At 45.6% G+C, this 13,269-nt stretch overlaps 2 protein-coding genes across 2 annotated transcripts in view; one reads left to right on the top strand and one right to left on the bottom strand.

Annotated features, from left to right (window-relative positions):
• SYT17 (synaptotagmin 17) overlaps nt 1–13,269 on the bottom strand; it is a 68,706-nt gene that overhangs the window by 39,158 nt on the left and 16,279 nt on the right. The gene's annotated exons all lie outside the window — the stretch shown is intronic.
• Nucleotides 2,835–3,370, top strand: LOC129148811 (60S ribosomal protein L27a). The gene has a single exon (XM_054714779.1). The coding sequence runs from the start codon at nt 2,864–2,866 to the stop codon at nt 3,308–3,310; it is 447 nt and encodes a 148-aa protein (XP_054570754.1). The 5' UTR covers nt 2,835–2,863; the 3' UTR covers nt 3,311–3,370.

Raw genomic sequence — 13,269 nt, forward strand, 5'->3', positions numbered from 1 at the left:
GGAATTAAGCAAAAGGACTAAGTTGCAGATCATGTAGAGGACCTGGAAAATAGTATTTTAAACAAGTACCCCACAAGATATGCACCCAGAAATACTGGTAACATGGGTGTTTCAAGGTATGGGATCAGATAAGATCACTTAGGGATCTTTAATCTCTTCCACTAGAAATATCCACATGGATGCGCCATGTTCATGCTTATCACCCCATATCCCAAACTAAACTACTCATCACCACCCCACCCCCCAATCTCACCTGCTCCTCCCACTTCACTATCCAGTACCCCCAACTGGCAAACCCATCAATGTGGCAAATTGACCAAGATCCTGGAGGCCTCCCTCACCCTCTTCCTTCCTGTCACTTTCAACTCCTAAACATCCTCAACCCCTCACCCACCACAGTCAAAGGTCATCTGCCTCTGTTCTCACACATCTCTACACCAATGGTTCTCAACCAGGTGACTGTACCACCAGGGGACATCTGGCAAAGTCTGCAGACATTTTTTGTTGTCAACACTGGGGGAGGAGTGCTACTGGCATCTAGCGGATCTAGGCCAGAGTGCTGTTGAACATCCTACAGTGCTCAGCACAGCCCCGCAGAGGGGAGTGATCTGGCCCAAGGTGTCACTAGTGCAGAGGGTGAGATATAACTTATCTTGGACTCATCTCATCTAAATCTAACTCATGCATTGCCCCAGAAGGAACAACCTAAAATGCAAACCTAAGCAGGTTTCTCCCCTTTATATCTTTCAATGGTTCCTGCTCCCCCTCACAAATAAACACTATCTATGAGGTTCTTCAACCCCCAGTTCCAGTTCCCCTCAATCTCATGCCGTGACATTCCTTGTATGGCCAAATTATGTGCCAGGCAAATGGAATATACCAGACCACCCAACTTCCCTCCCGCTCCTATCCCACACTCAAAAGCAGAGACAGAGGTGCCCCTCCCCTGTGCTCCTATAGGCCTCAGACTTACCTCTTAAAGTGAATGCTACCAACAGGTCATTAATTCCACAAACAGAAGCTCTATTCTGAGCCAGGTATTGGCATAGCACTGGGTATAGAGCAGTAAATAAGATCCTCAGGAACCCCATCCCAGGGAGGTGTCAGGATAGGGCATGACTTAGGACTTTGGGTTCTAACTGTCACCTTCTTTCTAAACTATGAGGCCACGCTAGAGCTGACACATGAGAAACTTCCTAACATATTCACTAACTAAATGAATAACCATAGCAGAAACACTGACTGAGTACTTCTGTACCACACATGAGGATGAGCATAGGGCATGCATTATCCCATTCAATTCTCAAGAGAACTATTTGGTATTGATGATGTCAATGATGGTATTGATGATGATGATAGTGTTGATGATGCTGATGCTGCAGATGTTGATGATTATAATGGTGATGATGATGATGGTATTGATGATAATGATTGTGATGATGTTGATGATGATTATGCTGCTGCTGCTGATGATGATCATGGTGTTAATGACTGTGTTGAAGATGATGATCATGTTGGCATTGATGATAATTGTGATGATGATGATAATGTTGATGATGACTAGATGGTGCTGCTGATGGTGATGATGATGTTGATCATGGTGTTAATGATTATTTTGATGATTATAATGGTTATGATGATAATGATTTTGATTATGTTAATGATGATGTTAATGATGATTATGATGGTGCTGCTGCTGCTGCTGATGGTGATGATGATGGTGATGATAGTGTTGATGACAATGATCATGGTGTTAATGATTATGTTGATGATGATTATGATGGCACTGATAATGTTGATGATGATGATGGTGATATTGATGATGATGTTGATGATGGCATTGATAACGTTGATGATGATATTGATGATGATGATGGTGATATTGATGATGATGTTGATGATGATGGCATTGATAACGTTGATGATGATGTTGATGATGATGATGGTGATATTGATGATGATGTTGATGATGGCATTGATAACATTGATGATGATGTTGATGATGATGATGCTGCCAATGATGATGCTGCTGTTATGACGACAGTGATACTGCTGCTGCTGCTGATGGTGATAATGGTGATGATGATAATGTTGATGACAACCAACATTACTAAGAGTGCCTTCTGCCAGGCACAGGATTCTGAGTGCTTTCCTTTATTTTTCCATTTAATCTTCATTACAACCCACTGAAAGAGGGACAATTATTATACTCATTGCACATATGAGTAAAATAAAACACTGGAAGTTTAAGGCACATGCCTGACATCACACAGAAAGCAGGTAGCAGAGTCAGGGGATGATACAATAAGAAATATGTATTTGGTCTATGTCCTCAATTCCAGGTACACAGCTCCTAAAAGCCTTGGAATCTCTGGAGTGGTAAGAGTGTCTTCTGTATGCTAATGAGATTACCGGTGGCTGGAGGTTTCTGGATAATGTCAGGATGGTGGCTGGCTACCAGAAAGACTAAGGTATGATAGAGGGTTGGAACTCTCAGACCCAACCCCCATCTTCTTGGAAGAGAGAGGAGCTGAAGGCTGAGTCATCACCAATGAACAATGATTTAATTAACCATGCCTACATAATGAAACTTCCATAAAAATTCCTTTAAAACAGGACTTAGAGAGCTTCTGAAGAGAGAAGGGGAGGTCTGCTCCCATCCCCCCAATACCTTGCCCTATGCATCTCTTCCATTTGGCTGTTCCTGAGTTGTAGCCCTTATAATAAACTGACAGAAGTAAATAAAGTGCCTTTCTGAGTTCTGTGAGCCATTCTAGCAAGTTCTAGAACCTGAGAAAGAGGTCACAAAAACCCCTGATTTGAGACTTCCCAAAAGCCTCCCTCTTGCAGCTCGGCCACCGACATGCCATCCAGACTCAGGAAGACCCGAAAACTTCGGGGCCACGTGAGCCACGGCCACGGCCGCATCGGCAAGCACAGGAAGCACCCCGGGGGCCGCGGTAATGCTGGTGGCTTGCATCATCACAGGATCAACTTCGACAAATATCACCCAGGTTACTTTGGGAAAGTTGGTATGAGGCATTACCACTTAAAGAGGAACCAGAGCTTCTGCCCAACTGTCAACCTTGATAAACTGTGGACCCTGGTCAGTGAGCAGACACGGGTAAATGCTGCCAAAAGCAAGACTGGAGTTGCTCCTATCATTGATGTGGTGCGATCGGGCTACTACAAAGTTCTGGGCAAGGGAAAGCTCCCGAAGCAGCCTGTCATTGTGAAGGCCAAGTTCTTCAGCAGGAGAGCCGAGGAGAAGATTAAGGGTGTTGGTGGGGCCTGTGTCCTGGTAGCTTGAAGCTACATGGAGGGAAGTTCATTAAAATGTCCAAGTACAAAAAAAAAAAAAAAAAAAAAACCCCCTGATTTGATCGTAAGTATGAGTGACAACCTGGGACTTGCCATTGGCATATGAACTGGGTTAGTCTTCTGGGACTAAGCCCTCTCCCTGTTGATGTGAGCCAATTCCAGGCAGTTAGTGTTAGAATTGAACTGCACTGCAGGACACCCAGTTAGTGTCTGGAGAAATGGAGAATTTGTTAGTGTGGAGAAAAACCCCATACATTTGGTGTCAGAAGTGTTAAGAGTAAAAACAGTTTATGGGGTATGAACTTTTGGAGGCTGACTCGTTTGTGCACTCTTGACAACTATGCTATTTGGCTTTTGTTCTCACTTTCCTCCAGAGTAAACTGAGGCTTGGATAAGTCAACTAACATTCCTAAGGTCACACAGTGAGTTGTCCCCTGTGACAATACTACTGCTCTGCCTACGTGCTCAGTAAATATTTGTTGAATGAATGAATGTGAGGGTCAGGTCAGGATTTGAACTAGGGTCTGTCAGACTTCAAAGCCCACTCTCTTACCTAGTCCAGGGACTAGCATATGGTAAGAATCTAATATATCAACTGATGACTTAGAAGGAAAGAAAGAAAAGCACAGGGCATCCTCTGTAGCTACTTACCATTCTTATATCTGTTGCCCTAAGAAGCCCTCCCTGTTATGAAAAATCACACTTTTTGTCTCTTCAGAACCACTGCCTCCTTCTTCTATCAGAACCTCTTTGGAGTGATTTGGGCAGGGCTGGAGTATGGCCCTCCTCTCCCTGGCCAGGTGATTGGCTCAGAAATGGTCATGTGACCAACTCAGCCAATTAGAGTCCTCTCCCATGGGGGGTAGGGAGGCCAAATTCTAGGATGACCCCCAAGACTGAAGCCCTGGGTACTCACTTACATTGAATAACTGTCCTGGGTCACACCTCATGAAGTGATTGGGCTGACTGTTGCTTGAGGATATGGGCCCTGCTCTTGACTTCCATAGGCACCACTGTATGCACTTGACAGATTGTGTGCTTTGAGCCTCATGTGAACTAGCCCTCTGGCGGCCCAGGAAAATGTTCTGAAGTACTAGTAAGTACTTCCATGATCAGTGATATGCTGGTAAGTGTTTAACTCTCCAGGGGGAAAAGCCTCTCATTTGCCAATTTCATACACAAAGGCTGATTTCAAGCTAGCAATGTGAACTCAGCAGCTTGGAAAATACCTGAAAATTTTTAAATGGGCTCTATGCCCCTAACTGATTTGGCTCAGTGGATAGAGCTCTGGCCTGTGGACTGAAGGGTCCCAGGTTTAATTCCAGTCAAAGGGCATATGCCTGGGTTGCGGCTAGATCCCCAGTAGGGGGCATGCAGGAGGCAGCCAATCAATGATTCACTCTCATCATTGATGTTTCTACCTCTCTCTCTCCCTCTCCCTTACTCTCTGAAATCAATAAAATATATTAAACTAAAGAGACTTAGTGCCACATTTGCCACCCATCCTAAAAAATAAAATAAAATAAAATAGGCTCTATGAGCCAGTCCAAGCTAGCTCTAGCACAAAATCCCCATTTTACAGAGGAAGAAAGTGAGGCTTAGAGATGGAAATTAACTCTCCTGGGCCCCCACCTCTAGAGGGTGGCAAAGCTGGGACTTGAACCCAGGTTTGTATGACTCCAGAGCTTGTGCTCTTAGCCACAATAGATCCCTTCCCTTGGGGGGTAAAGCTGTGTGGCACAGTGGCAAGACCCCTTGCCTGGAAGTCTCTAGTCTCATTTCTGTCCCTGAAAGCTGTGTAATCTTGGACAAGTCACTCAACTTCTCTGTGCTGTAGTTTTCTCATTTTATAAAATAGGGTTGGTCCAAATTATTTATGGTTCCTCTTCTACTTCACATTATAACTAGAAATTAAAAGCTCATGTTGAGGACCGAAATGTAAATTCTGTTTCTATTTCAGGAGAAGTAAAACAAGAAGGAGCACACGAAATAAAACTTCTAGCTAATGCTGCCTTGCAAGGTTCTGGCCCGAGCCCAGGCGACTGTACGGTGTTGCCCAAACACAGCTATTCACCAAAACCTGGGCAGGAAACCCTTTTAACAGAGGCGAGGATTCTGCCAAGAGGGTCAAGGCTGGCAGCAGCTCAGGGCAAGTTAAAGAGAGATTCTCATTAAAAAAAAAAAACACAAAAAAAAAAACACCACCAGAAAACAAAACACTGATGTCTGCCTTGCCAAGGGCCCTGCCTGCTATGGTAGCAGGTGGTGAATGACCTCAAAATACAAAACGCAGCCAGGAGAGGCCATGAGCATGAGTCACTCAGGCAGTTTCCAGATTCTAGGCCCAATCAGCACCAAACATGGGGCACCTAGAATCATCTACAATTTTTCCTTTTAAAAAAATATCCTAAATCCCTTCTATCTTCATCTGCCTGGGGCATGGTTAAGACCAAAGTAGTCTATATTGAAAGGCAAATAGGATTCTAGTCTTTCTTTTTTAAAAATATATTTTTATTGATTTCAGAGAGGAAGGGAGAGGGGAGAGAGAGAGAGAAACATCGATGATGAAAGAGAATCATTGATCCGCTGCCTTCTGCATGCCCCCTACTGGGGATTGAGCTGGCAACCCCAGGCATGTGCCCTTAACTGGAATCGAACCTGGGACCCTTCAGTCCACAGGCTGATGCTCTATCCACTGAGCCAAACCAGCTAGGGCTGCGAATAGGATTCTAATGCCAATTCCTCCATCTCAATTGCTCCCAACCTCACCTTCCTCTTTTGGTGTCCTCCTTCCTGAGTCCCCTCCCCCAACCTCCCAGGGCCTCAGCTCCCAGTCACCCTGTACTCAATGTATGATTACACACCACGTGCTTTGCCTGCTTAACTAACCTTGGTTTATCAAGAGGTGATGTCTAGGGTTGGACAGCCTGGATTCAAATCCCAGTCCTGCGGTCTTATACATGTTAGTTAACGTGTGCCTCAGTTTCCCCATGTATAAAATGGGATGATGATTAAAATGAAGTGATAATTAATACAACTGATAGTTAATACAACATCATCATCCAAACATCGTGCCTGGCACACAGAGAGTGCTATGCAAGAGTCGCCTATCATTATTGTTATCTTCATATACTTCCCCAACACCCTGTGCAGTATGCATTATTATCCCTAATTTACAGGTGAGGAGTTGGACCCAAATTCACGCAGCCAGGAAATGGTGAAGCTGGGACCTTAACCAGGTCAGTGTAACTTTAAAGAGAATATTTTTAATATAATGATATTTATTCAGTCCAAAACCATTTACCAAGTTCCTTGCCAAAGATACTGAGAATAAATAATGACAAAAGCTGAAGTTATGGAGAGTCTGGCCAAGCCTTTAGCTGCGCGTTGACAGGACGCAGGGGGGATCTTTTCTAGCTGACCCCAGAACTGGCTGCCTGGGCCCAAAGCTGGGGATGAGGGAGAGGTACCAAGGAGCCAGCAACAACGGGGGCAGCCCTCTGCAATTTTTTAAGGGGTAGAGACTGGGTCCTGCAGTGTTCACACCATCCTCATTCCCTCCCTGCCTCTAGAAGCAGACAGGGAGGTAGACGGGAGGCACTGATGAGTGGGGAGAATTGGGGAGTGTCCCTGACCATCCAGCAAAAGCTGAGAGAAACGGCTGCCGAGTCACTCAAAGGTCAGATGCTTCTACAGGCAGGGGTGACTGCCACTCTTCTCTATGGGCATCTGCTTCGCCAGGGGGGTTTGCTCATCTGCTTAGCACCTTCCCGACCAGAGGAAAGGAAAATGGGGAGAGGCTGGCCAGCAGAGAGAAGGGGGAGCACGTGAAACCCTGCACTTGGAGCCCTGGAGGCGGCAAGGGTAAGTGTAGGGATGCTGAAGAGGCCCCCTTCCCCCCGCCCCAGCCTGACGGCATCACTGCTGGAGACCACAAGCTCCCTTTTGCTAGCCCTGCATCTCTCATCTTGAGGAGTCTCTATGGCCACCAGAGTCCTTTCTTCCTGTGTCCATGAGGCAAGCCAGAGGAGCCCAGGGAATTAAAGGCTTCTGGAAGCATCCTTCAACCTGTGCCTGCTGAGAGCCGGTGAATAAACACCCCAGTGCCCTCAGCCCTCAGGCTACCCCACAGTCCCAGGAGGATCACCATGCAGCTGCCCACAGTGCTCACTTGCCTGATAACACGCCTTTTATTAAAGGTCTCATTCCCCCTTCCCTTCTGCTTTTTCTTGGCATCACCCCCCCTCCCCCAAATCAAATACTTGGCCTCGGGGTCTGTTTCTAGAGGTGCCCAACCTAGGACGACCGGTGACTTTCCCACGGATCGGTGAGGCCCAGAGAAGGTAGCTGAATTTAGGCCATCTGACCAGGGCCCATCCTCAAGGCTGGCTGCTCCCCTGGCGAAGGGATCCTAATAGCAAGAGGCCATGGGACACACTCCCAGCACCAGGGCAGCCCGCACCCATTGGCAGGACTTTTTCCTAAGCAGAGCATTTCATAGAAGTTATGGGTGTGGGCATGGAGTCAGCCTCAGATTCAAGTCCCCCTTCTATCTGTGCAACCCTGGGTAAGTTCCCTAACCTCTCTGAGCCTCGGGGTCCTGATTTATAGGATGCAGGTGCCATTACTATCCATCTGGTAGGGTAACGTGGGTACTGCCCCAGCCCAGCAGGTGGTACGTGGCGAGTGCCAGAACACCTTTATTGCTACCATCTCTGAATCTTGGCCAAGGCGGCACGCACAGGCTTCACTTCCTAAGCCACAGGGCCCTAAATTCTAAGCATCCAAGGCCTAAAAGGCGTTCGTTCCTTTGGACTGAGCAAATCTCAGGCTAAAGCGATTTTCCGAAACATAAATATCCAGCATCCCGGTGTGCAAATATCACTTTTGACTAAACACATTTTCTTCTTCTGGGCTCAAATCAAATATTCCTCCTCAGTGATAAATCTGGCTTGGTCATCAAAGATACACCCCACGTGACTCAGAATTATCCCCAAAGAATTTCTAAGGGCACTTAACCTGAGACTGCTCCTTTTCTGAATGGCTCCATCAAACATAATCCTAAGGGCAGCCTACTTTGGGCACCCAGGCAGCCATCGCTCAACCATCACAACAGCCCACCGTGAGTGGAGAGTCACGTTTCCCGCGCACCTGTCCTGCTCAAACAGCCAGACCCTTTCTGCCTTCTGCCGGCCACCTGGTGTTTCTCAGAGTGAGGTCCACAGTTCACCTGCATTACAATCTGCCAGCACATTTGTTAAGGTGCAGATCCACCCAAGACTTAGGAAATCAGAATTTTCGAGGCTAAGGTTTGGGAAGCCCATGGTCACAGCTCCTGGATGATCCTGAAGCTGGAGTTCAATGTCTAAGGCCGTGGTCGGCAAACTGCGGCTCGTGAGCCACATGCGGCTCTTTGGCCCCTTGAGTGTGGCTCTTCCACAAAATACCACGGCCTGGGCGAGTCTATTTTGAAGAAGTGGCGTTAGAAGAAGTTTTAAGTTTAAAAAATGTGGCTCTCAAAAGAAATTTCAATCGTTGTGCTGTTGATATTTGGCTCTGTTGACTAATGAGTTTGCCGACCACTGGTCTAAGGCATCAGAGGCTCTGCCTTCAAACTGTCTCCCAAGCTGACCCCCTGTGCACCTGCACCTGACACCTGGGTCCAGGCCACCACCTCCCACCTAGAGGCCACAGTAAATGGCTCCTAACTGGCGGCTCTGCTTCTTTCTCTCTTTTGCTCTCCAACGTTTTACCATGAGCATTGTCAAATTCAGGGAAGCTGAAAGAACTGTACAGTGAATCCCTTTGTACACACCACCAAGATTCTACAACGAACAATTCATATGAATAATCCTAAAATATTTGTTAAATAGGCTGTTATTTGCTTTATCACATATCTAATGTTCTTTTTAGAACGCATTTTAAAGTCACCTGCAAACATAGTATGCTTCCCCCTAAACACTTCGGCAGGCATATCTTTAACCAGAGTTTAATATTGGTGTATGGCTCTTTTTTCCCCCCAGATAAAATTTATATACAATGAAATACACGAACCTTAAGTGTCGTAGACGAGTTTGACTAATGCATAAACCAAAGCTCTATGGAGAGGTAGAACAGAAATGTCCCTCTTGCCCCTTTCTAGTCAATCTCCTTTCCCACTCCCCCAGTCATAATCACTGTTCTGATTCTTTTCACTATAGATCAGTTTTGACAATTCTTGAACTTCATATAAATGCAATCGTATATATGTGCTCTCTTGTGGCTGGCTTCTACTTACCATATTGATTGTGACAGTCCTCCATGCTGTATGTATCAGTACTTTGTTCCTTCTTATTGCTGAATAATATTCCATTATACGAATAAACCATTGTTTGTTAGCCTTTATCCTATTGATGGGCACCTGGCAATTTCTAGTTTGGGGCCATTATGTGTAAAGTTGCTGTGAAAACTTGTGTGCAGGTTTTTGTGCAGACATGCCATTTTTATTTCTCTTACATAAATACCTAGATCATAGGGTAGATAAATGTTCAGTTTTACATGAAACTACTAGAACTTCTTCGTACGTGGTTATGCCACATTATACCCCCACAGCAATGTGAGTTCCAGTTGCTCCACATCCTTACCAACATTTGGTGTTTCAATCTTTGTAATTTTAGACATTCTGGGGGTTGGCTGTGAAGTGGTATCTCACTGTGGTTTTAACCATTTATACGCCATAAGCGTCTACAGACGCAAGTGGCGGGCCTTTTTAAATTAAATTCTAAATATCGTGGCAGTTAACTGGCTAATCTGCATTTCCCTGATAGCTAATGATGTTGAGCACCTTTCCATGTGCGTATAGACAATTTGTTATGTGTCTTCATTTGTGAAGCATCAGTTCATAACTGTTGTCCATTTTTAAATTCAGGGTGTGTGTTTTATCTTTGAGTTGTTGGCCCTGGCCAGTGTGGCTCAGTGGTGTTGGAGTTCTTTATATATTTTAGATATAAATTCCTTGTCTCTGAATGTGTCCCTCAGTGACTTCTCTCCAGGGTACCTCTCTTTTCAAAACTTTCCAGGGCTTCCTATCACACTTAGGAATAAATTTCAAGTCTTTATCTCAGCCTATAAGATCAATGAGAAACGACCTTTTATACCAAGTCCACCTCATCTCCTGCTGCTTTTCCCCTTACTCACTCTACTCCCACTGTCAACATGCCACACCAGCTCCTGCCTCAGGGCCTTTGCACGGCTTTACTCGCTGTTGGGAATGGTCTCCTAACATCCTCCAGGCTTACTCCCTCATTCCATCCAGCTCTCTATTAAAATGTCATCTCCTCACCCATCTAAATAGTTTCCCCCTTCTCACCACCCAGCATCCCTCTCCTGCTCTCTTTTCCTCTTGGCATAGACAATGCCAACACGGCATTATTTGTTAACACATCTGTTTGCTGCATAGCTCCCTCTACTAAAACGTAAGCTCCCCGAGGGCAGGAAGCTTTGTTCTGCTTGCTGTAGAGAACCGGTCTAATGTCTTGGTTATGGAACATCATCTTTTAAGCCAAAGAGCCTCAGTTCTACCACTAGTAGCATGGACAAGTTACTTAACTTGTCTCTGTCCAGTTGCCCACTTTGAAAAGGGGTCCTTGTGAGGATAAATGAGTTAGCACATAAACATCCTTTAGAACGCTGCTTGGCTCCCAGAAGACACTCACTAATGTACACTATATTAGTAGCCCCAGGCCTTGGGGCTGCTAAGGATAAGCACCTAACAAATATTTATTGACTAAATAAATCAATATTTTTACACATACCATGTTTTTATTGTATATTTATTATGTACAATATATTTATTATTGCCCCCAATTTGAGGGACTTGCACTTCCAGAAGCTACTTTCTCCGGAGAAGGTTGTGTATCTCCACAGATGCACTGCAAGGGAGGGAAGACAGTGGGTGCTGCCTCCACCTGACATGAGTGAACCAAGGCCCACAAGGCTGCGTGACTCCAGTCACATCTGAACCGGTGAAAGGGCTGGAACAAGCACTCTGGTCCTTCCTGATGCTCTGTGAGGTTCCCGCATGGCCACGGGGCATTTCCTCTCTCTGCCCCCCTTGCCCAAAGCCACGATCTCCACAGAAAATGAGCTGCCTTCATCCTGGATATTTTTCTGGCTCAAAAAAGAGTTGATTGAAGAAATACCTGTACACCCATGCTCAGAGCAGCATTGCTCACAATAACCAAAACGGTGGCAACAACCCAAGTGTCCATCAATGGATGCATGAATGGACAAAACGTGGCCTGTACACACAATGGAGTATTATTCAGCCTTTGAAAGGAAGGCAATCCTGCCACATGTTACACTATGGATGAACCTTGGGGACGTCATACCGAGTGAAAATAAGCCAGTAACAAAAAGACAAATATTGTATGATTCCATTTATAGGAGGTACCTAAAGGAGTCAAATTCATAGAGACACAAAGTAGAATGTTGTTTGCCAGGGGCTGGAGGAAAGGGTTTCAGTTTGGCAAGATAAAAAGAGTTCTGTGCCGAGAACCAATTCCAGCATGTAATAATTACAAGAGTTTCACCAAAAGGTTGGTGAAGCTTGGGGAGCTCAACAGGGTTGAGTCACATATGTAGTTTACCTGTTGGAAACGTTAAACGGCACTTCCCCCAAACCTGAATGGGATTGTTAACTGCCAGACAGCTCAGGGCATTTTACTGCCTCCTGTTGGCCAAACACCTGAACAGCTGTAGGCTATTCCCCAAACTGACAATGCTTCTGTACCCTTTGATACCTTATCCTTTGAAGTGTATATGTCCACCTTGCCTTGGGACAAATTGTACGAATAAAAGCAGCGTCCTTGGTCAAAGTAAGAGTCTTCAGTTCCTTTTAGCTGAAGCTCCTCTGACCCCCAATGCCTTTCAAAAATATCTTTCGTATCCAGACTCTTTAATCATCTACGCGCAGCCCCTTTCTCCAGAATGCTGAACCTTTGTAAGGCTGGGAAAAGAACCCCAGCAGTTCTGGAGATGGATGGTGGTGATGGTTGCACAACAATGTAAATGTACTTAATACTACTAAACTATGCACTTAAAAATTGGTAAGACAGTAAATTTTATGTATATTTTACCACAATTATTAATTTTTTTTTTTAAGGAGTTGCACCTACATAGATTTCACCTCCAAATGGCCAAAGCATCAATTCACTCCAGGCCACTTGGATGAGCAGAATTTTTTTCAGTGACCAGTGTAACCTGACACCTATGTCAATCACCCAGCACACTTCCTGTTTCTTTGTCTTTATTCCCATTATCTTTTAATCAAACCTTATCAGTGAGACCAAAAAATATGCTGTAGCTCCATTAGTTGCTAAGTTCTTGAATGCCAAGATCAAAGACACAATGTTGAAAGGCACAAAACATCTGAGACACCCTACCGTGAGCCAGAGGACACCTCTCTGTGAGGGCTAGCAGCCACCCAACCAGGGGCTCTCCAAGGCAGAGAATGAGAACTAGACCCTCAGAGGCACTCTGACCTGTGCACCATGAAGTCAGGCTGGAAATGAGAAACGGCAGAGTTTTGGCTTCCACCCCACTACACAACTGCATCTTCCCCTGCCATTCAACCGACCAACAAAGCGTGCTGGTGAAGGCGGATGCTGGCCTCCCAAGACAGCCAGCCATGGCCTCAGCGCACTGCGCGAGGATTCTGGTTGCTGTCTCCAGTGCAGGCCTTTTGCTTGATGTGGATTTTTGTTGAGAACCAGTATCTCCTTTCCCACATATGGAATGAAAAGCAAAGCAGCTACCTGGAGATCTGCTCCTCACCCCTCCATCCTTGGCTCTCCCCCAATGACGTCTCTCCCTGAAAAACGCTCCACACCCTTCAGGGACCAGCTTGCCCATCAGGGCGGATCCCGCTGCTGTGCCCCCAACCTCTGTTCCCCCTTTCTTCCACAGGAG

The sequence above is a fragment of the Eptesicus fuscus genome, chromosome 4, assembly GCF_027574615.1.
Source record: "Eptesicus fuscus isolate TK198812 chromosome 4, DD_ASM_mEF_20220401, whole genome shotgun sequence".
Taxonomy (NCBI): Eukaryota; Metazoa; Chordata; class Mammalia; order Chiroptera; family Vespertilionidae; genus Eptesicus; species Eptesicus fuscus.